At 37.2% G+C, this 21,755-nt stretch overlaps 5 protein-coding genes across 5 annotated transcripts; 4 read left to right on the top strand and 1 right to left on the bottom strand.

Annotated features, from left to right (window-relative positions):
* Positions 1-1,402: 1,402 nt before the first annotated feature.
* On the top strand, positions 1,403-4,896 carry LOC125218018 (ACT domain-containing protein ACR12). The gene is made up of 10 exons (XM_048119610.1): positions 1,403-1,680; positions 2,023-2,083; positions 2,277-2,399; positions 2,740-2,831; positions 3,292-3,376; positions 3,684-3,743; positions 4,009-4,064; positions 4,229-4,334; positions 4,415-4,483; positions 4,590-4,896. Exons 1-10 carry the CDS (start codon positions 1,532-1,534, stop codon positions 4,650-4,652), a joined length of 864 nt encoding a protein of 287 aa, XP_047975567.1. The 5' UTR covers positions 1,403-1,531; the 3' UTR covers positions 4,653-4,896.
* A 379-nt stretch (positions 4,897-5,275) lies between these two features.
* LOC125224117 (germin-like protein subfamily 3 member 2) lies at positions 5,276-6,169 on the top strand. The gene has a single exon (XM_048127466.1). It carries the CDS (start codon positions 5,405-5,407, stop codon positions 6,047-6,049), a length of 645 nt encoding a protein of 214 aa, XP_047983423.1. The 5' UTR covers positions 5,276-5,404; the 3' UTR covers positions 6,050-6,169.
* Positions 6,170-11,732: 5,563 nt separating this feature from the next.
* Positions 11,733-14,675, top strand: LOC125218495 (cytochrome c oxidase assembly protein COX15-like). The gene is made up of 7 exons (XM_048120174.1): positions 11,733-12,074; positions 12,387-12,685; positions 12,925-13,150; positions 13,244-13,492; positions 13,573-13,683; positions 13,860-13,991; positions 14,256-14,675. Exons 1-7 carry the CDS (start codon positions 11,847-11,849, stop codon positions 14,424-14,426), a joined length of 1,416 nt encoding a protein of 471 aa, XP_047976131.1. The 5' UTR covers positions 11,733-11,846; the 3' UTR covers positions 14,427-14,675.
* Positions 14,676-17,225: 2,550 nt separating this feature from the next.
* On the top strand, positions 17,226-17,965 carry LOC125185361. The gene is made up of 2 exons (XM_048081885.1): positions 17,226-17,405; positions 17,498-17,965. Exons 1-2 carry the CDS (start codon positions 17,336-17,338, stop codon positions 17,773-17,775), a joined length of 348 nt encoding a protein of 115 aa, XP_047937842.1. The 5' UTR covers positions 17,226-17,335; the 3' UTR covers positions 17,776-17,965.
* Positions 17,966-18,730: 765 nt separating this feature from the next.
* LOC125223694 lies at positions 18,731-20,905 on the bottom strand. Its single transcript, XM_048126951.1, has 4 exons — positions 20,089-20,905; positions 19,524-19,678; positions 19,170-19,463; positions 18,731-19,102 (listed from the first exon to the last, which is right to left on the bottom strand). The coding sequence occupies exons 1-3, from the start codon at positions 20,684-20,686 to the stop codon at positions 19,209-19,211; spliced, it is 1,008 nt and encodes a 335-aa protein (XP_047982908.1). The 5' UTR covers positions 20,687-20,905; the 3' UTR covers positions 18,731-19,102; positions 19,170-19,208.
* Positions 20,906-21,755: the final 850 nt, after the last annotated feature.

The following is a 21,755-nucleotide window of genomic DNA, read 5'->3' as shown; positions in this document are numbered from 1 at the left end:
GAACAGCCATGCATATACTTATAGTTCAGTGATTTTTGAAAAATTAGGTTACTTAAAATAATGGGGTAGTTTTATGGTACCAATCAAATATGCATAATGTTTTATAGTATTGCACGTAAAGCTGGATATCTTTGGACAAACAATCTTTATTTTCTCATGTTCATGTTCATGTTCTCAGGTACTAAAACTATTGGTTTTTTTAAGTACTAATAATAATGGTCGAAAAAAAAAAATGTGCACTTAATTAGTATAAAGTCTTGTGAAAAGTGTAAAAAGCAGACAATATCATGTCAATGTGAAGCTTGAACGTGCAATGGTGAACCCTCATAGTGTTATCAAAGTCGAGGTTTGACGTATCTGTGTGGCTCGGGTTTCGGTCGATTGCATACACGTTCTCCAGTGTTTCTGTGTGAGCTCGATCAAGATATGTGGTGATCTGAGGCGTGCGTGGTCTTGGAGGATTGTTGAGGTTCAAACCATCCCAAATCAGAATTAATATGCGGTGACCTGATCTTGGTTTGAATGAGGATTGTTAGGGTTCGAATCATCCTACTACTTGTATGAGACCTTTTAGAGTGTCCTAAAAAAAATAGCGAGGATTTTGTACAAAAGGGACAATATCATACTCCCTCCGTCGTCCCGCAATAGGAGTTTTATTTAGTTATGGCACGAGTTTTAAGAAATATAATGAAAAGTGGGTTGAATAATTTAGTGGAATTTGGGTCACACTTATATATTCGTTTTATAATAAAATGTGAGTGAAATAAATTGGTGGAATATAGGACCTACTTACTGATTATAGTAAAATTAAAATAGGACTCCTATCGTGGGACATATAGAAATAGCAAAATAGGACTTTTATTGTGGGACGGATAAGTATTTACTAATATGGAAAAATACTCCCTCCGTTTCTTCATAGTTGAGTCATTTTACCATTTCGGGAAGTTTCTTCATAGTTGAGTCGTTTCCTTATATGGTAACCTTTTCCTCTTTCTTACTTTACCCTCTCTTACTTTATTTTCTCTACTTTATACTTTATTCTCTCTATCTTTCATCTCTCTTACTTTTTTATCTATTTATTTAATACACCCAACATTCATTTCTAAAACTCTGTGCCGAACAGTTCCGCCTCAACTATGAAGAAACGGAGAGAGTATGAAATACCAGTCACAAGTACTCCAGTATATAAGTTGATGGATAATTGAGCTTATTTACAAACAGTAGTATTTACAGTTACAGCGGTAAAACAAATCACATTAGAAGCATCATACGAACTTGAGACAATGACTCGCTTTCATTTAACATAACCTTCAAATTGATTCCCATGATTGAAGAAGCAAGCCGAAATGACAGAGACTATCAAACTACCTGATTATGCCGCAATCACCATCCTCAGTGTGGGGTCGACAGATGACGTCATAGATCACCCAATTTAGAAAAAACAAAAATATCCTCTTCAATAATTCTTCCTCCTTGCTACTGCAACTTTGACACACACAACACACACTGGAAAATATTCGTCAGCAACGAAATGGCGATCTCGAAAGCCATCTCCATCTCAATCTCATCCGTCGCGGCCCTTCCGCCGACTTTCGCTTCCGCACCCAGATTATGTCCACCGAATCCAAATTCTAATTTTTACTATTCAGTCATACCTCCAATTAATCTGTCCACCAAAAGGTAATCCCAAGACTTCACTTTTTTTGTGCTGGCTGGGTCTTTCGTTATATGGGTTTCTCGAATTAGGTTTATATCTATCTAAAAATCGAGTCTTGAGTAATTAACTGCATTTTGTTTGAGTAATATATCGGTGAATTGCGTATATGGATGACTTTGAAGCTAGTAGCATTGATGTGATTTTGTTAATGATATCATCTGTGGGTGATTGAGGGTGATATGCTTGTTTAATTGCTTAGTGGTTTATGATGTGTCAACTTTGATATGATATTAGTACAATTTACGATGGATGTTTGCTATATGTTGGATATTGATGTGTGATGCATTGGTTGAAAATTTCTCTAGGAATGTGGGGTTGATGTGTGCCTCTATTGATGGAGTGGACTCATTTGGTTCAATGTCGCTGGTAAGCCTAATCTTTCTGTGGAAAATTCATTGTTCAGGTTTCGATCTTGAAATTTGAACTGATATGACTTGTGAATTTTTACTTCTCCATCTCTTAATTTGAAAATTTGTTATGGAAAGTGCATTTTTACCTGCTGAGTTTCTGTCCATATAGGATACTTAAGTTCTTAACATTGATGAAATTTCTATTGCAGAAATCTCAGGAGGAGAATGATTCTATTCCTATGCCTATTGTTCTCATAGATCAAGATTCTGATCCTGAGGCAACTATTGTGCAAGTCAGTTTTGGAGATCGCCTCGGTGCCCTACTTGATACGGTACATTGACTTCTATTCTTACTGTAACTTTCTATGATCTTTTCCCAGCATATGACACTGTTACCTAATCCAGAATTGTAGTCTTCTTTTCTTCGCCGAGGACATTGGTGATGTTAGATTGTTTCATATTTTTGCTGGTTTTGTTTGCTGTTCTATTATTTGATGTATGCATTAAAGATCTTATCAGACAGTGTAGCTTTCCGCTGATGATGAATTGATACAATTGTCTTTTTTTTCTTAATCATGTGCGCGTGATACATTTATTGTGCTTTGGTTCTATCGCGTCATATTTCCCAGTTGAGAGGTTACTTTATCCACCGATATTCCTCTTTTATGACAGATGAAGGCACTAAAAGACTTGGGTTTGGATGTCATGAAGGGAACTGTTACAACAGAGAACTCAGTCAAACAAACAAAATTTTTTATCACAAGGTCGTGAGAAACACTTTTGTCTTGTTTGTTCTTAGTTTGTGGCTCAAATATCATGTTATCTGCTATATCATGTCATCTTGTTCTTCATATTTTGTTAATGGTTCCATAAATTTCGGCAACAATGATTTAATACTATAATATATTAGTCAGCTAATGGCATCGTGACGTGAGATTAACTGAAAATGAGAACATGTAGATCTATATATGTCATCAATATTATTTTGTATAAATTGGACTTTAGTTATATCTCACGTTTCCTATGAGAAGGGAGGTAACTTTACAAATAATCTTTCTTACTTTATCATGCTTGTCTGAATCAGTGGACTTTTGACATTGTTACTTGAGTGACATCTATTTGTTCCTCATTAAAAATATAAGGTTTCAACACTGGGAATAATAGGATGTTTTAGCCTTTATTTGTTAAAATCTGAATGCCACATGTAAGCAATGTTCTCTGCAGGGCATCGGGGCGTAAAGTGGAAGACCCTGATCTCTTGGAAGGGATTCGTCTGACAATTCTCAACAACTTACTAAAGTATCATCCAGTATGTTTGTTTGTATAAATTTAGCTCACACAATTCTCAATATTGCAGAATTCATTGTAACGCTTATCCTCTGTCTGGACCTGTTATTAGTGATAGCCTATGGATAAACCTCATAATAATGACAATCTCTTCAAGCTGAACTTGAAATACTAAAACTGTTTCAACTAATTTACATCTCTATGTGATTAAAGTTTAAATGTAAAATTAATTTAATTAGCTCATATGTAATTATCATGATTTTCTCCCCTGCAGCATTTATTAGTGGATATTTGACCTGCCTAATTTTGTAGCTTATGTGATATTTTAGGAGTCCAGCGAACGGCTTGCTCTAGGTGAAGTTTTTGGAATAACATCACCAGAAGAAAAGGTGGGATCAAATAAATTTCTGTTTTTTATCTTCTTATAATTTTATAAGAGGCTATTTCCCAAATCTGTTTTAATTACATATCTTGACTTTAAAAGGTGTGCAATTGTTTTATCATCTGATGTTTAGTTTTCCTTTGTAAAATCTATTTCCCTGAGGCTGGAGAGCTCACAGGTTGTTTGTATAGTTGAGTTTTTGAATTGATTTATAGATGTTGAAACTAATTTGCCAATCGAATTTGCAACAATATATTATTTTCTAAGTGCAGGTTCCTGTCAATATCGCAACTCACATACAGCTTAAGGCCGATGGACCTCGGAGAAGGTATTGTTTCAACCAATTAACACGGCATCTCCCCATCACTGGTTTTATGTTATGGAATCCTCTGAATTATTCCTGATTATGAATCTTTTCTTCACAAATTATTATTCAAATCCCTCATAAGGTAAATAATGGGTAGACATGCTTTATTTTTGTCATGATTTCAGCTTGCTCTGCATAGAGACAGCAGATCGTCCAGGGCTCCTGCTGGAGGTGATGAAAATCATGAACGATATCAATGTAAACGTTGAATCTGCAGAGATAGAAACAGAGGTAATGTTTCGCTTGTTGCATTCTCTCACCTGCTGTTCCACTAGAATCGTTAGACTAACACAATGTATGCGACCAATCAGGGGCTGGTGGCCAAGGACTCGTTTCATGTCAGTTATGGAGGGGCTGCATTGAACAGCTCCTTGTCTCAGGTACTCGAACGTGATTGTTTTTTACTCCCTTGACCCTCCATGCTCTCCCATGAATCACGATTGGCTGTTTCCATCTCTCTCTCTCATATGTGCTTCTTGATTGCAGGTTCTTGTGAATTGCTTGCGTTACTACCTGCGGACGCCAGAGACGGAAGAGGATAGCTATTAGAGTAACTGCTTTTCGACTGTACATTATCTCCAGCTGCAACTCTGTGTGCAAGAAAATACTCATCAAGACTGCATGTAAACCTCTTTTCTCCAAAGATGATTATATTTGAACTGCTACTGTAATGGGAGGAAGAGAGTTCATAAACAATATCTGTAACTTTGCATTGCTATCAACCTTATGTGAACCTCTAATGCAGCAACAAGTCGAATTCGTCGACACAAATTAACAGTTATTCTCTTCTCAAGGCTTCTTCAGTTTATGATTTTACATATTCTCTGTCCCTAAGTTAAAATGAATGCAGGAATGCTCTCACTCTCTCTCTCACACACAGCCAGATAATGACTTGTGGTCCATTGGGGTTGAGAATATACACATATTTTGCTTAAAAAGGTTCAGATAATGAACAATAAACAACGTAAAAGCTGAGTAATCTGGCACTCGTATAGCCATAAAAAAGAGCATGAGCAATAGCACAAGTGGTAGTTGTTGGTTGCCACCTTGTGTATCTTTGTCATGAAGCAAACTACTCTCCCTTTTCTATTTGGAGTGTTGGTATCTTAAGAATAAAGATAACAACCTTTCTAAGTTAAAAGTCAATAAATATGTCACAAACTTCTGCATATGGAGTTGGTCTTAAGAAACTGACAATAATTTCAGGTTCAAGGGTTTAGTCTCAAACCCATTCTGATATTTTCAGATTCACTATCCAAAATCAATCCTTGTTTTTCCATTTTCATTCTTTGATAAAAAAAATGATGTTAAAAATAACAGCATTGCTTGGTATTCTCCTATACACATGCCTCCTAGTCTCAGCTTCTGATTCAGATCCACTGCAAGACTTCTGCATCCCCAGACCCGAACTCTCGCCCCTCTTTGTCTCCTGCAAGAACTCATCCCTTGTCACGGTGGATGACTTCGTATACTCCGGCATAAAAGCCTCAGGAGACACGAGCAAGACGGGATTCTCATCAATCCCAGTTAGTGCAAGCGTCTTCCCTGGCCTCAACACATTAGGCATGTCCCTTGTCCGTGCAGACTTTGAGCCCGGTGGCATCAACGTGCCACATTATCATCCAAGAGCAACTGAGGTAGCATTCGTGGTGGAGGGAAGAATCTATTCGGGCTTTGTGGATTCAGAGAACCGCGTATTTGCTAAGGTTCTTGACAAGGGAGAGGTCATGGTGTTTCCTAAAGGTTTGCTGCATTTCCAGATGAATGTAGGCAAGGCGCGGGCCACAATCATTGGGAGCTTCAACAGCCAGAATCCTGGTTTAGTGAGAATCCCATCTGCTGTGTTTGGATCGGCCATTAAAGAAGAGCTTTTGGAGAAGGTCTTTGGGTTGAATGATAGAGAATTGGCTAAGCTGAGAAAGAAACTTCTTACTATTAAGGTATAGCAGTAGCAGATTTCTTTGTGTAGAATGAATTGTTGCGGCTGAAATTTTAATTTTTATCAGAGAATCAAGTTTAGTTCTATGAAAGTTGAGAATTACTATATATCTGTTGCCTTTTTTTTCCTTTGATATATATACTATCTATTTAATTTAGCATGCATGACTAATTCATTCCCTTTGAAAAGCAGTAGTCATGAAAGAAACTATCACCTTTCATATTTATTTCAGATTTGAAGTAAAAAGTTCATTTAAAATGAGTCATAAACAATATCAAATTGCATTCGAGTTCTAAAGCATTGACAGATATTAATAAGTGCGTGAATTATTGTAAAATGTCGTCCAAAAAAATGAACCGAACAAAATCTTTTGTGAATCATTAATTCGATGCTATGTTTGTTAAAAGTATGAAAGAAGTCAGAAAATCCGTATTAAATTGGAAGGAATTCACTGCTCAAGAACATTTGTCACAAACAAGATTCGAAGAAAGTGGTAACCATCATTCAAGAGTGCAATGCAAACTAATTATGGCCCATCAACATGTATTGTTGAGACACCCAACCCAACCCTTTCTAGTAAGTACAAATCAAAAAGCTATATAGTCATCAACTCTGTAAAAACCAAATCACAATGCTATCGAATTTAGGGCGTCTCCGGTGGCGCCCCTCCCACTTGCCCCTCCACTAGCCCTTCCCATGCCACGTCAGCACTAGCCCTTTCCACTAGCCCTTCCCACAATTAAATTAATTCACAATTAAAATTTAAATTCACAGAATTAAAATTCGACACGAATACGAACGGGAAATACGAAAATTACATAAAAAAAAATTTACATAATTAAAAAAAATTACATAATTTTTATAAAAAACATAGTTTAAAAATAAAATTACATAATACCCTCGGCTCTCACTCCTCCTCCTCGTCCCCGCCCCCAATCTCGACGCCATCATCATCAATGGGTGGCATCCTTAAATCGCGCCGACATCGGTCGACCATCTCCTTGCACAGCCTTCTCAAGACTGGATCGTGCGTGTTATACCACTTCAAAGTGATCTGCATCAGGGTCTTCGTTTGCTGCGCGCGGGCGAGGCTGTCGTCCTCTTCTCCTCCTGGGACCTCCGATTCGACCTCGTAGGACCGCTGCCACTGCCGCTTCCCCTCGCCATCCGCTGCGCAGCCTGTTGCCCCATCGAGCGACGACGACGGCGAGAGTCTGTTCGTGGTAGCGGGGCCACTTCCTCGGCTTCGGGGAGCTCGTGCGAACCAGGCACTGCTGCTGTACTCACCGGAAGAGTTGATCTTCGTCCGCTTCCAGCCCGATTCGACACCAATCGCAAACTTTTGCGATTCCTTGACCACGAGAAAGGCCTCTCACTGGTTAAACTCTTTGATCCCCAACTCTTTGTTGGGGTACTGGGAGAAGGTTTGTCTCCGCACATCATGCTCAGACATGCCGCTGCTTACCATGCGCATGTTGTTTTGGTAGAGGGCGGCAAAACGACTGAGCTTAGGCATCAACCGGAGCCACTGTTTCCGCCATTGCTCGAGGATGCGAGGCTTCGCCCCAGGCGGTTTGATGGCGCAGTAGGCGGCACTGATGCGATGCCACATTCGGTCAACATACTGGTTCGCTCCGACGTAGGGATCCTCTACAACACCGATCCATGCCTTCGCAAGCGCGACATTTTCCCACACGGTCCAGATCGTCCTCCTCTCAGTCTCATCCTCACCCTCCTCCTCCTCTGCCCCCGTGTGTGAGGAAGAGCTCGGGACTTTGCCCTTGACCCTACCACCGCTCCTGGCCTTGGCCTTGCCTTTGCTCCTGCCCCTTGCAGGCCCCGCCTCCTGGGGAGTTTCACGGATCGGCGATAGCCCCAGATCCTCAAAAGAGAAAGTCTCGATGCCGGCGTACTGAGTCTCCGGAACAGAAGAAGGGGAGTCATCGGCCAACAAATCTATATATGGCCGATAGACAGATTCCCTAGGCGTCCTCGGGCTCCTGTGCTGCATCGACCCACTCACCGACATATTTGGCGGCGTACCGCCCATCCCCACTTGCCCCGGGCATCATCCCTCCCACCCCCACCATATTTGGCGGCATACCGCCCATCCCCGCAGATCCCACCCATCCCCGACATATTTGCCGGCATACCCACTGCCCCCGGCATCATCTGACCCATTTGACTCATCCAAGTGTACATATTGTAGAACATTTGGGGAGTCATCGCCGGCATACCGCCCATCCCCGCCATTTGGGGATTCATCCCCGCAAAATTTCCCTCCGATCCGATGGGAATCGAGGGTGTGTTCCCTCCGCTCGTGGTGGGGGAGTTTCTATTGTACTCCATTGAAGTAGAAATGAAATTTGTAGAGAGAGAGAAACTTGTCAACACAAGTGGTGTGAATGAAATGAAGTTGGGGGAGCCCTATTTATAGAGTTTATTTTTAAAAAAAATTAAAATATCGGACGTCCGACCTTCGCCACAGTGGCGGACGTCCGGTCGGACGTCGACGGGAGGGGCGAGGCCATCGCAAAGGCACACGGGACGGGCGTGGGCGGCTATCCCGCCCACTATGGCGCCCGTCAGGTCGCCCGTCCGCGACGGGCGAGTGGAAAGGGCGACGATGGAGACACCCTTAGTTCTTGGATTTTGTGTTTCAAATATTATCGCGTCTCATAACATAAGCATTTTTTAATATATGTCACGTGTATAAAATGACATCATAAACATACATGTACTGTGTAGCCACTTTTCCTAACAAACAGTGTCACAGTTTTACAACAACATATTGAGCAAAAGCTTGTAATAACTCAAACTCATAGTTAAACTTTCTAATCATTAGCAGATGGAAAGAGAATATTGCACCTAGTTGTACTTGATTCTGCTCATTGGTGGAGCTCGTAGGATAAGGGCAGTTGGCATCATATTCATAGCTAGAGAGGGATGAGTGCCTGCTCTTACTCTTTTAAATCTCATTGGATATTTTTGGGTGTATGTGATTTTAAGGAAAAAACAGATTTTCAACACCCAATAAGGCAATAAATTTTGGGTTTACACACTAAAATAATTCACCGTGACTTTGGGGTTCATGGGCCATGAAATGAGGTAGAATTAGACACTTCCAAAAGGCTTAAGACAATCATTTACCGTTTTACACTTTTCTAGTGGGGTTTAACGATTTGTTAGACTATGACTGAGTTTTTTTTTTTATATATATAGTACAACTAGTTACTGCCTCCGTTTCACTCAAGATATACATCTTTAATTTTTAGTTTGTCTCATTTAAAATATCTATTTTCTATATTTGAAAATAAATCCATCTCTCCTCATTAAAATATTTAATTTTTTTTTCTCTCTACCTACTCCACCTAAACACTAAAAAATGTGAATATCTTGGACTAAGAGAGTACTTCATCCGTCCCACTGAAAATGACTCACCCAAGATGATTTATTACTGAAAATATAAATCCATTCATATACTTTATTGTCTTAGGACGACTGGAGTACTTAAATTTCAAATTTATTTTTATACTATTTAAATTTTATATAATTGTATCCATGTATCAACTAATATTCCACATAAATTTTTAGCTATTAGTTCTAATCATTATATAATTGTTTACTCCGTACACAAGGTAAACATATAAAAAAAAGTCATGTACACGTGATTGAAATTATATAAAACTGAATTATATTCCAAATTCTTTGTTTCGTACTATGATGTATTCCCTCTGTCCCAATTAAGTTGAGTCGTACTTATTTTTTTTTGGGATGTCCCAACTAAGTTGAGTCTTTCATTTTTTGACAAAAAAAAACATCAAATTTCTCTTACTTTATTCCATTATCTATTTTACTCTCTCTTTATCTTTCTTACTTTACTTTCTCTTCTACTTTTCAACACAATTTATTAATCCCTGTGCTCAAAAGTTTTGACTCAACTTAGTTGAAACGAAGGGAATAAGTGATATGGAATTGAATTTGAAGAAATTATATAGTGTTTGTGCAATGTTTGTACTGTGTTTGTGTGTAGTGTTCGAAGGTTCCTTTTGAATTTCAATTCTCTACTTTTAATATAAAATTTAAATTATAGAATTGATAGGAATTAAAATTATAATTCAATTTCAAATTCATATATATTACCGTACTTGAATTTCAAATTGATGATTCCAATTCTATAATACTGACTGGAACCTAAATGAATTTGTTGGATTGTCTGCAAAAAAATTATGTACTCTCCCACAAGCAAGCATGATTAACAAGGAATGCTTAAGAGCATCCACAGTGAGGCGGAAGATAGCCTGTCCGATGCATCCTCCGCCATTGCAGGAGGGCGGAGATGTCCCCTCCTCCGCGCCCTATGCATCCTCCACCACTACAGGAGGGCGGAGATGCCCCCTCCTCCGCGCCCTATGCATCCTCCACGGACGATGAACTATTTTTTGCATCCTCCGGCCTATCCTCTGCCCCATTGCAGGGCCCAGAAGATAGTCCGGACGATGCAACTCATTTTTCATTTTTTTTAATTTCTTCTATATATATCACCACATTTTTACTTCATTTCACGTCTTTCACTCAAACTATCTTCCTCATCTCAATTTTCATTCTTCATATCTTCCATTCGTTGTAACTTTTTTTTTAATTAAGTAAATGTAGGGTTAGTCTTTAATTTGTGGTGTTTTTATATTTATTTTTACTAATAATAATATTTTTACAAATATAAAAAATAAATAGCACAAAATAGTATGCATAATTATAATTCAAACTATTTAATCGTAAGGAAAAGGATTACTACTACATTATAGTGGAGAGAATAAGCAATTTATTAATAATTTGTATATCTAGGACTATGGAGTGACAAAATTTTTAATAAGTAGAATTAATAGATTTTTTAGTGAGTAGAATTAATAGGGAAAAATTTTGGTTGCCATCGGATAAAACTATATAGAAAAATAAATTAAACTTTAAATGGTATTATCTCTTTTCCATTAAAAATGAAATATTTATTTTAATCATTACAAATAAAATATTTTTTAAAATAAAAATAATATCATTTTCTATTTTTTCTCTCACTCTGACTTTACTTTCTCTTTATTAACGTACAAAATAATATTATATTATAAAATTTCGTGTTAAAAACCATACATTTCATATTTATTAGGACATGCCTAGTATAAGCGTGTTTGATAAGTTAGTAATACCAAGATAGAGAATTATATATGGACATTTCTAATTGTTTGATATCATAATTAAGCTTAACTCAAAGCCCAATATAAGACAAGGGCCTTATCCAATCTTACCAAAATTATAACATTAACTATGTTTATGTATCTCACCAATTTGTCAAGTTAAGTGATGGGGCGTGTTTGATAAGTTAGTAATACCAAGATAGAGAATTATATATGGACATTTCTAATTGTTTGATATCATAATTAAGCTTAACTCAAAGCCCAATATAAGACAAGGGCCTTATCCAATCTTACCAAAATTATAACATTAACTATGTTTATGTATCTCATCAATTTGTCAAGTTAAGTCATGATGTACTCCGTATTTAATTTGATACTATAATAATTATAATGTTTATGGAGTGTTTAATTATTTATAAAATTCAATAAATTAGTAGTGAAAACTATGTGCTACACGTCGACGACAGATTTGTTTGGTTCACAACTCATACAGAGACCGGTTTGTGTGCACAGATTCTGAATCGAATAAATCGGTTCGTCATCTTCTTCTAAACCCCAACCTAAACCCCATTGCTTGTGAGCAAAGCCATTGTAAAACCTTTGCCCATCTATACAATGATCGATAATCGATTGCTTCTACTGTTACGAAAGTCCAGATCCGTAGCCCTCAAATTTTCCTCATCAAATTCCACAAGATGCAATACATTTTCCCCACATTTTCAACTCTCAGTTGAGCCACAATCCAGATTTTATTCCTCGTTTCAAAGAATTATCCCTGGAGCCTCGGTCACACGAAGCTTAGTCGGCCGTGGTTTAAGATCGTTGCTTCAAAATGATATTAAGGTATTATTACTACTCCTATTTCATTTTCAGTTTTCCACAGTTCCTTCATATTTTTTTATTGATTTCTGCAATCAGTTCTATAGGATGCTGGCTTTGAGAGTTCGTTGGAAGAATTTGTTCTTTAGAGTATGATTGATAGATATTAAGGTGCAAATTGGAGTCAAAATTGCATCGTTTAGTTTTCAATTTTTGTTGCCTCTAACCTCATCGGCAATACTTTGGGATAACTTTTTTTGAGATTCGTTGATGCATCTATTTTCCGATACAAATGGATGAGGTTGAAAAATAAGTCTCTTATTTTTTTCCTCCCAGAACTTCTGTAAACCCTCATTCAGAAATTTCTCCAATTCGGCATCAATTTCTTCGAAAAGTACCGGAGGGGTGAAGCTTCTGGTCACTGCTGGGCCCAAAGCTCAGAAAGCAGTTGGTATCTGGCTTTTTGTTTCTGCTGCTTGGGTCTTCAGTATGGTGGTACTTGGCGGTGTCACTAGGCTGACTAGATCCGGCCTTTCAATGACTGATTGGAAATTCACTGGTGGTCTTCCTCCTATGTCGGATGATGAATGGCTAGTCGAATTTGAAAAATACAAGCAATCACCTGAATACAAACGGTAATTCACATATCCTCCAATTTGCTCTTTATTGATCTACTGGATTACCTTTTGGAATATTATGCTATGCTACGAGATCCACTTATTATTCTTCATAAGATATGTTAGTATTTGTTTTCAACACATGAATTTTGCTTAACAATGGCTTCATTAGAAAGCTCTTGAAAACGTGTGAATCAATTCTGTGATAGTTCCGTTAGTTGGGCACTGTCATGTTATTCCAATTTTGTCAATTGCAGAATAAATAAAGGGATGAATCTTGATGATTTTAAGTTCATATATTGGATGGAGTACGCCCACCGTATGTGGGGAAGAGCATTGGGCATAATGTTTGCACTTCCTTTCTCGTACTTCCTCCGAAAAGGATATATTACAGTTGGACTGGGACTTAGGCTCTCTGGACTATTTGCTCTTGGTGCTGGACAGGGACTAATTGGGTGGTGGATGGTCAAGAGTGGTTTAGAGGTGACTTCCAATTTTCCAAAGCACCATATTTTTACATTCCAATATCTTGAAATAGATACAGCTTTTCAAAAATGTGCTAACCTTTATTCTCAGGAACCCCCCTCTGAGTATACTGAACCACGAGTTAGCCCTTACCGCCTTGCAGCTCATTTGACATCAGCATTTGCTATTTACACTGGGTTGTTATGGACTGCTCTTTCCGTTGTTATGCCCGAACCCCTTGCAGCAGAATCTAGAGTGTGGGTTCAGGGGGCAGCAAAAGTCAAGCGTATTGCACTTCCTGTTAGCATTCTAGTTGGGGTAACTGCTGTATCGGGAGCATTTGTTGCTGGCAATGATGCAGTATGTGTTTCAGACTTCACTTTTACGTACTGTTTGACTTTGGCTGTTTGGGATGATCTTAAGATTACGTATCAATCCAGGGACGTGCCTATAATACTTTCCCGAAGATGGGTGACACATGGATTCCAGATGATGTACTGGTCCTGAAGCCGCTGATACGCAATTTCTTTGAGAATACCGCAACAGTGCAGGTAAGTGTCTTGTTGAACATTGCATGTGACTTTGGTCAATCATTCTTATTATCTAACGTATGCAAAGCATAGTTAAATTACGGATTGTTTGATCAGAAATACTCCTGTTTAGACCTTTAGATGTGCAAAGTGCTATTTTATCTTCTTGTTGATGTTTATTTTCTGATGTATGGCAGCTCGACCATCGAATACTTGCTACTGCATCATTATGCGCTATTGGTGGCTTGTGGTTTTATACAAGGAAACTCGATCTACATCCTGCAATACGGTCTTTGATAGGAAGCACAATGGGTATGGTTGCCCTTCAGGTACTAGTCCCCAACTGAGACTTGTTTTCCTAGTATAATTGAACCGTCCTACCACTACTAGGATAAAGATGCATATAAACTCAGCTTGTGATTATATTAAGATCCAAGCTTTGATTGACACTCTATGAACTACACGCTGTCATGTCATAGAGCTCTTCTTTAAACTCCTAAGTACTTATTAGAAGTGTTAGTGATTGCTGAACATTGTCATTAGATAAGACATTAAAAATGATGATATTCTCTTGTTTATCTCCCCTCCTGCAGGTTACCCTGGGGGTTACAACTCTTCTGTCATATGTCCCAGTTTCACTAGGCTCTGCCCATCAAGCTGGAGCTCTAACTCTTCTAACCTTTATGATTCTTCTCAACCATACTCTGCGTCGGCCTTCGTTGCAACTTCTCAAGACTCTCCCTTCTGTTGTGAAAGCACCCTAGAAGATACTATGCAGCGGCCACATGTTTTCTACTGCTGAACTGTTAGCAGCATGAATAAGATGAATGCGTTTTTAGTGGTGTTAGCAATGAATTGTGATTTGTTCATTTTTTATACCTCTAAACTAACCTGATTGATATAAGTCATATCGATAAGTTTAATGACCTTTGTCTGTAATTCTGCTGCGAAGAATTTTAACTGTGCTTTTTTTGGACTAAATTAAGAGTACTACTAGCTTTTACAGTTGGAAATCGCATATGGACTTTACCATCAGGAATAAATTCGTCGTGCTCGATATCTTAATATTCAGTCAATCGGTGCTTTCCAACCTTTTGTCAGTCACAGTAGATTATTATTTTAAATTAAAAATAACCAGAACGGCAGAACCATAAGATTAATTCCCGCAGATGCAGGTTAATATTACTTTACAAGATTGGATCTGTATACATTGTAGCCCTCTTTAAATTCAAAAGTAGACGTCCAAAAATTGAATAGGTAAATCAAGAAATGAATACTTGGTTGGCCTTCGGTGAATGAAGAGTGTCAAAATAGCAAAGTAAAAGGTCCATTATAAATTCTCTAAGTATGAAATGTTTATCTATAAATTTTAATTTCGAATGATTATATGCTAAATGAATACATCAAAAACATCCTCTTAGAATAAAGGAAAAATTCATCCTAAAACATTCATTCAATATTTTTGGAATTCATCTGGTTAGACTTCATTTATGGAGTGCTTATAAACTCCACTAGTATAATTTATAAACTAACAGAAGATTCTATGCGCTGTAGGCCAGGTAACAAAAGATTGAAGCAAACAGGTTAAATAATCAATGGAAGAAAAGACTTAAAGCGTGTTGTAGCTTTCAATTCTAAAACCTTAGTTTTTGGCATAATTTTAAGGAAAAGCTGATCTCGTGATATTCTCTAAAGATATTACTACCTATCTTATCTATGATTGATAACCACAGTTTTGACTACACAAGTAACATTTGAGTCTCAAAACAAGATTCGTTAATGAATTTGGAGCCTAAAAATATCTTTCGAAAATTATTTATTTACTCAGGGCGAGCGCGGTTACTAAAGGCTTCTCAAAAAGTTTACACAAATTTAATGAAATTGTTAATCTATACAAATATAAAAGGCGAGTTTTGGCCTAAATTGTAAATATTTTTGAGTTTTAGGTATAAATTTGAATTTGTATAAATTTTGGGTGATGTTTAATAAATCTGTATATTTGTAGTAACTGCTATAAATATTTATGTGTAGTAAATGTCATAATATTTCAATTTTAAAATTAGGCTACAAATTGCAGTTACCTAATTAATTGAACAATATGCCATTACTATTTAATATGGCTATGTTGCATTGCCGTTACTCCTTCTATACATATATTGTAAATTCTATTGAAAAAGTGAAATATTTGAAATTTATATGGCTGATTAAATTCTTTAAACTCAAATAAAAATATTTTAATATTTGACATTGGAATTTATTATGTATATGATGCCGTTACTCCTTCAACATAGTGTCCATTGGAAATAATTAACATAACACGTGTTATAGTATTCCACTTTGCCAATGAGGTATTGTAACGTCTATGGTCTTAATTTTTAATTTATGATGTTTTAATTTCATGATCTCTTATGACTTAATTTTATGCCTATAAAAAATATAGAGTTGTGGATGAATTACACACCAACAAAAACATTCTCCATAGTCCATTCTATCTCATGTTCTCAACATTTTATTGCACATTGTATTGCTCGGTTTTTGGAGCCCATCAAGTTCATAGGTGTTTGACAGGTTTGAAATGTTATATACATAGGATGAATCCGTTTCATCTTTGGGGATATTATGTCAATCCGAGAGCACTGACCGTGATGTAATTTGTCTTGCGGAAAGAGGATTTTTCTTGACTAATTTTCATTGTAATTTCCAATTCATTTAGCGTTGTTTTTTTTCATTGATTACAATAGTTAGATTACCGGGTGTATATGGTTCGAGAATTTTATCACAATCTTACAATTCTTAGAGAGGGAAGAATTCTATTTTTACAAAAAGAAAATTTATAGTATTGAGAATTGTAAAGTAACATAAAAATAGTATAGATGTTTCATGCTCCAACATTCAAAAGGGGTATCACTATTCATTAATGTAATAATGTTACCAATTAATGTAAAATTTTTTTGCGTAGTTTATCATTTGAATTTTTTTATAATCATAATTTTATCGTTTTTAATATTATGAGTTACGATTCATTATTTTATTAAAAGTGTAATTTATATTATTTTTATTAGCGAACTATGAAGGATTGTTTTAAAACATATTTTCAAAAATGTCACACTTGATATAGTTTCTTCAAATAGTTGTGTTTGTCTTGATTCCATAATAAATATGTTTAATTTAATGTTTTTAGGTGTAAAATGAATTGAGGAGTATATATTTATTGAATTGTTATTATATGTAGTATATTTTTCTATTTTAAATCTTACATAGTTATATTGTTTCTCATTTTAATTAACCAATTAAGAATTTAAAATTATATGATGAAAAAAATATTTCGTCGTGCATCGCACGTGGGTTAAAACTAGTTGATTTAAATACCGAGTTAGTAAATCTCAATCATAACTCTCGTACAAGATTACTTAATTTTACTGGAACACCATGCAGAGGAGATTCAGTTGTACGATAGTAAAGTTTTTTGCAAAAGATAAGATCAATTAAAAAAAATTATATTCAAGAAATATAACCTTTAATTATCTTACTCCACTTTAGTAAAGTTGGCAGAAGAAGAAAAATGGAATCAGAATAGAAAGAGAGGGACAATATATATGAATAAGAATCACAAGTGGAATGCAAATTCAGATGCTATATTTTCTTTCTTGTTTGCATATTGAAAGAAGCAAAAATGGTAAGCAAACAACTGCTATTTGTGCTCATGGCTCTCTTTTTCCTTCAACTATCTGCAACTTCTCTAGGTATATATTTTGAGCTCCCATTTAAAAACCTTGAATTTCTTACTTATAAACAAATGAAATCATGTTTTTCTTAATCAAGAATTTCTGTGCAGCAAGAGTTGAAAAGATGAAGAAAAATGATGAAGGAAGAGGAAGAGCAGTTAACAAATTTAGCCACGGCAATCCTGGGGCTTCCGGCGGGAGAGGGGCAAGAAATGGAGGATCACACGTGCCCACTGGGGGTGGTGTGACGCCGCTGTATGCAGCAGCTGCCGGTGGAGGTACTAACAACCACCACCCTCACCGCGGCGGAGGAAACCGAGGCACAGGGCCGGAGACATTGGCCATAATTACATTTGCATGCTTTTTAATTCTACTCTCTATTAATTGAGCAATATATGGAGTACTATTTTTTTGAATTTTGAGATGCTGAAAAACTAGAAAATACGTCTGTATGTGTGTCTTTTTTTTATAGTTCATCATCATCTTACCGGCGTAGGTTGGTTTTGTTTGCTAGCCTGTTCATTATTGTCAAATGTACAAAATAATGGTTATGTAACGTAAATTGGTTATTTTCTGAAGTTAATTTTAGGTTTGCTATTATTTATTGGGGGTATTGTGATATGATATGATGGCAGTGTTGAATAAATTGAGAAAATGGGCATGATAACTAACATGCCTTGGTGGATTGTGGGCCTAAATACACCTACTATCTCTTTCGGGTTTTCAACCCACCAAAATACTGTTAATAGCGAGACAATTTCTTTTGGGTTTTGAACCCACCAATATTATTACTCCATATTTTAAGTAGGAGTAGTAATTTTGGTAACATGGTTTATTGCGATCATATATAAATTAAGTGTGGGTATGTTTGATTTGAGAATTGATGTAAAGACGTTGTCTTTATCTGCTCATTTGGAGAGTTAAAATTAAGGTGTTTTATGGTGGAAGAAGAAAAGAATGCTGTTGAATTGCATTTTAAGTTACATATGGCCGCTTGATTAATTAGTAGAGAAAAGTAAAATTCTACCATGCAATAATAAAATATTGGAAATCAACTTACATTGGACGAACTCGGTTGCAATGGTTGTTTTTGCCATTATTATTAGGAACCACAATAGATCCCCCCAGTGGATTTCCAAAGGCACACCAACTGATTAGTAGTTTTAATTATTCATAAATAGGATTAATTAAATTCAACGACTCAGACATCCTTACAGTACAGAGAGGCCTAACAAAAGTGAAAAGGCTACCTCATTTCCAATAGATTATATTAGTACATTGCAATGTGACATGCATCTTATCTGGAGTAATTTCAATTTTATAAATAAAGAAAAGCACCGCAATTGATAGAACCATCATGTAAATTGTATTGGAAAAGGCAGATAACATCAACTACTTTACCAAATGGATAACATTCCCACACATGCACCCTGTTAGGACATGACACCTCAACTTGCTTCAAGACAAACAGAGGTTGTAAAGAAAAAGGCCCAAACTAAAAGGAAACATCTAAAGAGTGGCTTGGCCCCTATAAGTGTGTGTGGAATCTGATGCTTAGCCAGCCTCTATAATGAAATTACAGTACATATCTACACTAATTCAAGAAAAATTGTGAATCGCCATAACCTTCTACAACAACAGTTTTGGAGAAAGAATTTAGGGGATATACAAACAGGTTTTGGTGGCAGGTCCAAATCATGCTTTTCAATATTAACCTGCATTAAGCAAATTAGAATCACTAATAACACAATCTCACCTTTGTGTTGTTGAGAAATAGTATACCTTTTTCTAAGAATTGGGACAATAGCATTAGCAACTCCACTAATCAACCATCATGTGCAGCATAAGCGATACTCGAGCATTGTCGCAGTATCTCTTGATCAAGCCAAAGTAGTGCATGCCATCTTGAGGGCACAGCCCTTCCATAAAGAAACGGAACAAGTGAGAGTGCGTCTCACGCATTGCATCCAGGGATTGTTGCAGCACTTTCTCTTGCTGCAGCTTATTCAGCTCCGTAGCCTCCATTAGTGGCAGCAGCTCTCGTTCCTCCTCTTCAAAGTGTTGCTTGCAGTTTTCCTGGTGAAGATAATTCTCATAAATCACGCAGGTTTAGTTTGCACACAACGAGAATCCTACCTTTAATTTGTTGAGACGGGACAAAAGGCGAGTGAGGGCCTCTTGGTAGTCGGGGCTTCCGACATTCATAACTCCTATTATCTTAATCTCCTCTTTTACACCATTCATCATAGGCAGGTCTCTTGCGTGATCCTCATTCGCAGATTTGCACAGCCCTAAATCATACCTAACTGGCATGTTAATAATTAAAAAAAATTCCCTCATTCCACCCCCTAACCAAACAATCAACCAACTTCTGTCACGCCTCAGTATAACCATTCTAATCCAGAAAAATAGCATCAAATTTTGCAATTTTCAGTTCAATGAGAGCAAAATCGGTATTATTTGCAGGTTTCATTGATTTCCATGAACAACATCATGCCCTAATTACCCCCAATTCCTGATTCAGTAAAACTTGCTACAACGATAAACAAAAACCAAGACTTTGACTGATGTACCTCACATTTATTGCAAATTAAAAACAGTTGTACATACGCAACAGGGCTTGTACCTTGGTCAAATTGAAGAACACTATCCAGAATTAATTAAGAAAAGGCAATAAATATGAAAGAGAAAATGGAATGACCTCGATCGGCGGATTCAAGGATCTGAAACATGACCATCTCCTCCATCTGCGCGTGCTCGAGCAACAGCTGGTGCAGGTGCGAGTAGCTCTTGCCAAACTTCTTAACCTCCATCCTAGGGCTGCCCATCGACGGATCCCCACTCGCGTTCCCCCCACGCGCCCCCATGTCCTCCGCCCACTTCACCATCCTCTCCAGATGCCACTTCATGCTCCTGTGCTGCAGCATCACCACCCACACCACCGCCGGCGTCTTCGCCCCGCACCACCCCCACACCACCTCCACCGGCGAGTCCGGGAACTTCTCGTCCAGGTACCGGAGAATCTCCTCCACCGATCCCGTCACCACGTCGGATTGGTACATAATCGTAGGGTTTGCTTGGGCGTCGGAGGGCACGAATTGGAGCGTCACCGGCTTGTACGAGAGGGCTAATCGTATGTGGGAGGTCGCGAAGCTGTCCGGGTGTCCGTACAGCTTAATCACCGGCGCTGGCTTTATCAGCTCTGATGGCCGAGATATCAGCTCCGATGGCCGAGATATCAGCTCCGAAGGCGAGATCTCCGCCGGCGATTTCTTCCTAGTCCCCAAACAATTCCCCATTTCTTTCCCCGAATTAACTATGGTGCACAGTAATTGATTAATAAAGCTGGATATTGTTGCAAGATGAATGGTGTTTTGGTAGAGGGGAGTAAATACAGAGAAGGGATTGTATTTGTATGTATAGTGTATGTATAGGTGCGTGTGGATATTGCTTGATTCACAGGAAATGAAAAAGAAGATTAATTGGTGTTTTTGTGTGTGATGCTCAATTGAGTAATGGAATATGAGCAGTGTCTGCACCCAGAGTTGGTCACGTGCTCCTCCACGTCTCTGTTTAATTAAATTAATGTCATCAATGTTAGTGGACAAATTTATACTAACATGTTGTAGAATTGGAGATAATGTGATGCAATTAAGAATTCTGAAACTCAAAGCTGATTTAATTTTAAATAATTTATATCTATATATGCTGTTTACTGGAATCGATATTTATTCTTTTAACACAATTTGTCCAATTACCATTTCTTGAAATGATTGCAATGGGTAGTACAAAAATAATTAATATACTATGCTTAGTATGATCAAAACAATATGTTCTTCAAATCCATGTATAAAATCAAAACTAGTGATAAATCGAAATTTATAGAATTCAAATTCGTGTTGCCTCGTCACAAACAGTTGGAATTTTTTTTTTAGGTTTGTAAAACTAAATTCCATGTTCACGTTGGAAGCCTAAAGTCGAAGCACATTTAGACCATCCGCAACGCTATCTCTTATCCGTCTCTTAACCGTCTCATCTCTTCACTATTCATGGGTCCCACTGTACTTTTCAGCTCATCTCTTAACTAAGAGACAACACCTGCATCCCTCCATCTCTTAACTATCTCTTAACCATCTCTTAACTATTCATTCAATTTCATTTTTTTATTTTTAATTCTAACAAATTCAATTAATAAAAAACACACTTCATTATAAATAAAATAAAATTACAATTTAAATACCTAAAAAAATAAAAAAGAGATAATTAAAAAACTAGAAATTACAAATTGCACACTTAAACTCAAATAAAAAAAAATGGAGGCAAAGAAGCAGAAGAAGGAGTTCTCTAGTGACGATCATCTAACGGTTG

This window comes from Salvia hispanica, chromosome 4 (genome assembly GCF_023119035.1).
Source record: "Salvia hispanica cultivar TCC Black 2014 chromosome 4, UniMelb_Shisp_WGS_1.0, whole genome shotgun sequence".
NCBI classification, from domain to species: domain Eukaryota; kingdom Viridiplantae; phylum Streptophyta; class Magnoliopsida; order Lamiales; family Lamiaceae; genus Salvia; species Salvia hispanica.
Note: the sequence above shows the minus strand (reverse complement) of the source record. Positions and strands in the feature narration are given on the sequence as shown.

What these genes read in the sequence shown, in the direction of transcription:
- LOC125185361 (XM_048081885.1), top strand. Translation starts at nt 17,336, where the DNA reads ATGGTAAGCAAACAACTGCTATTTGTGCTCATGGCTCTCTTTTTCCTT. An exon ending in ACTATCTGCAACTTCTCTAG is followed by an intron (nt 17,406 to 17,497) that starts GTATATATTTTG and finishes ATTTCTGTGCAG; the next exon opens with CAAGAGTTGAAAAGATGAAG.
- LOC125218018 (XM_048119610.1), top strand. Translation starts at nt 1,532, where the DNA reads ATGGCGATCTCGAAAGCCATCTCCATCTCAATCTCATCCGTCGCGGCC. An exon ending in CATTTGGTTCAATGTCGCTG is followed by an intron (nt 2,084 to 2,276) that starts GTAAGCCTAATC and finishes TTTCTATTGCAG; the next exon opens with AAATCTCAGGAGGAGAATGA. An exon ending in TCGGTGCCCTACTTGATACG is followed by an intron (nt 2,400 to 2,739) that starts GTACATTGACTT and finishes CTTTTATGACAG; the next exon opens with ATGAAGGCACTAAAAGACTT.
- LOC125223694 (XM_048126951.1), bottom strand. Translation starts at nt 20,686, where the DNA reads ATGGGGAATTGTTTGGGGACTAGGAAGAAATCGCCGGCGGAGATCTCG. An exon ending in CCTTGAATCCGCCGATCGAG is followed by an intron (nt 19,679 to 20,088) that starts GTCATTCCATTT and finishes GGTATGATTTAG; the next exon opens with GGCTGTGCAAATCTGCGAAT. An exon ending in CCCGTCTCAACAAATTAAAG is followed by an intron (nt 19,464 to 19,523) that starts GTAGGATTCTCG and finishes TATCTTCACCAG; the next exon opens with GAAAACTGCAAGCAACACTT.
- LOC125218495 (XM_048120174.1), top strand. Translation starts at nt 11,847, where the DNA reads ATGATCGATAATCGATTGCTTCTACTGTTACGAAAGTCCAGATCCGTA. An exon ending in TGCTTCAAAATGATATTAAG is followed by an intron (nt 12,075 to 12,386) that starts GTATTATTACTA and finishes TTTTCCTCCCAG; the next exon opens with AACTTCTGTAAACCCTCATT. An exon ending in TTGTTGCTGGCAATGATGCA is followed by an intron (nt 13,493 to 13,572) that starts GTATGTGTTTCA and finishes GTATCAATCCAG; the next exon opens with GGACGTGCCTATAATACTTT.
- LOC125224117 (XM_048127466.1), top strand. Translation starts at nt 5,405, where the DNA reads ATGATGTTAAAAATAACAGCATTGCTTGGTATTCTCCTATACACATGC.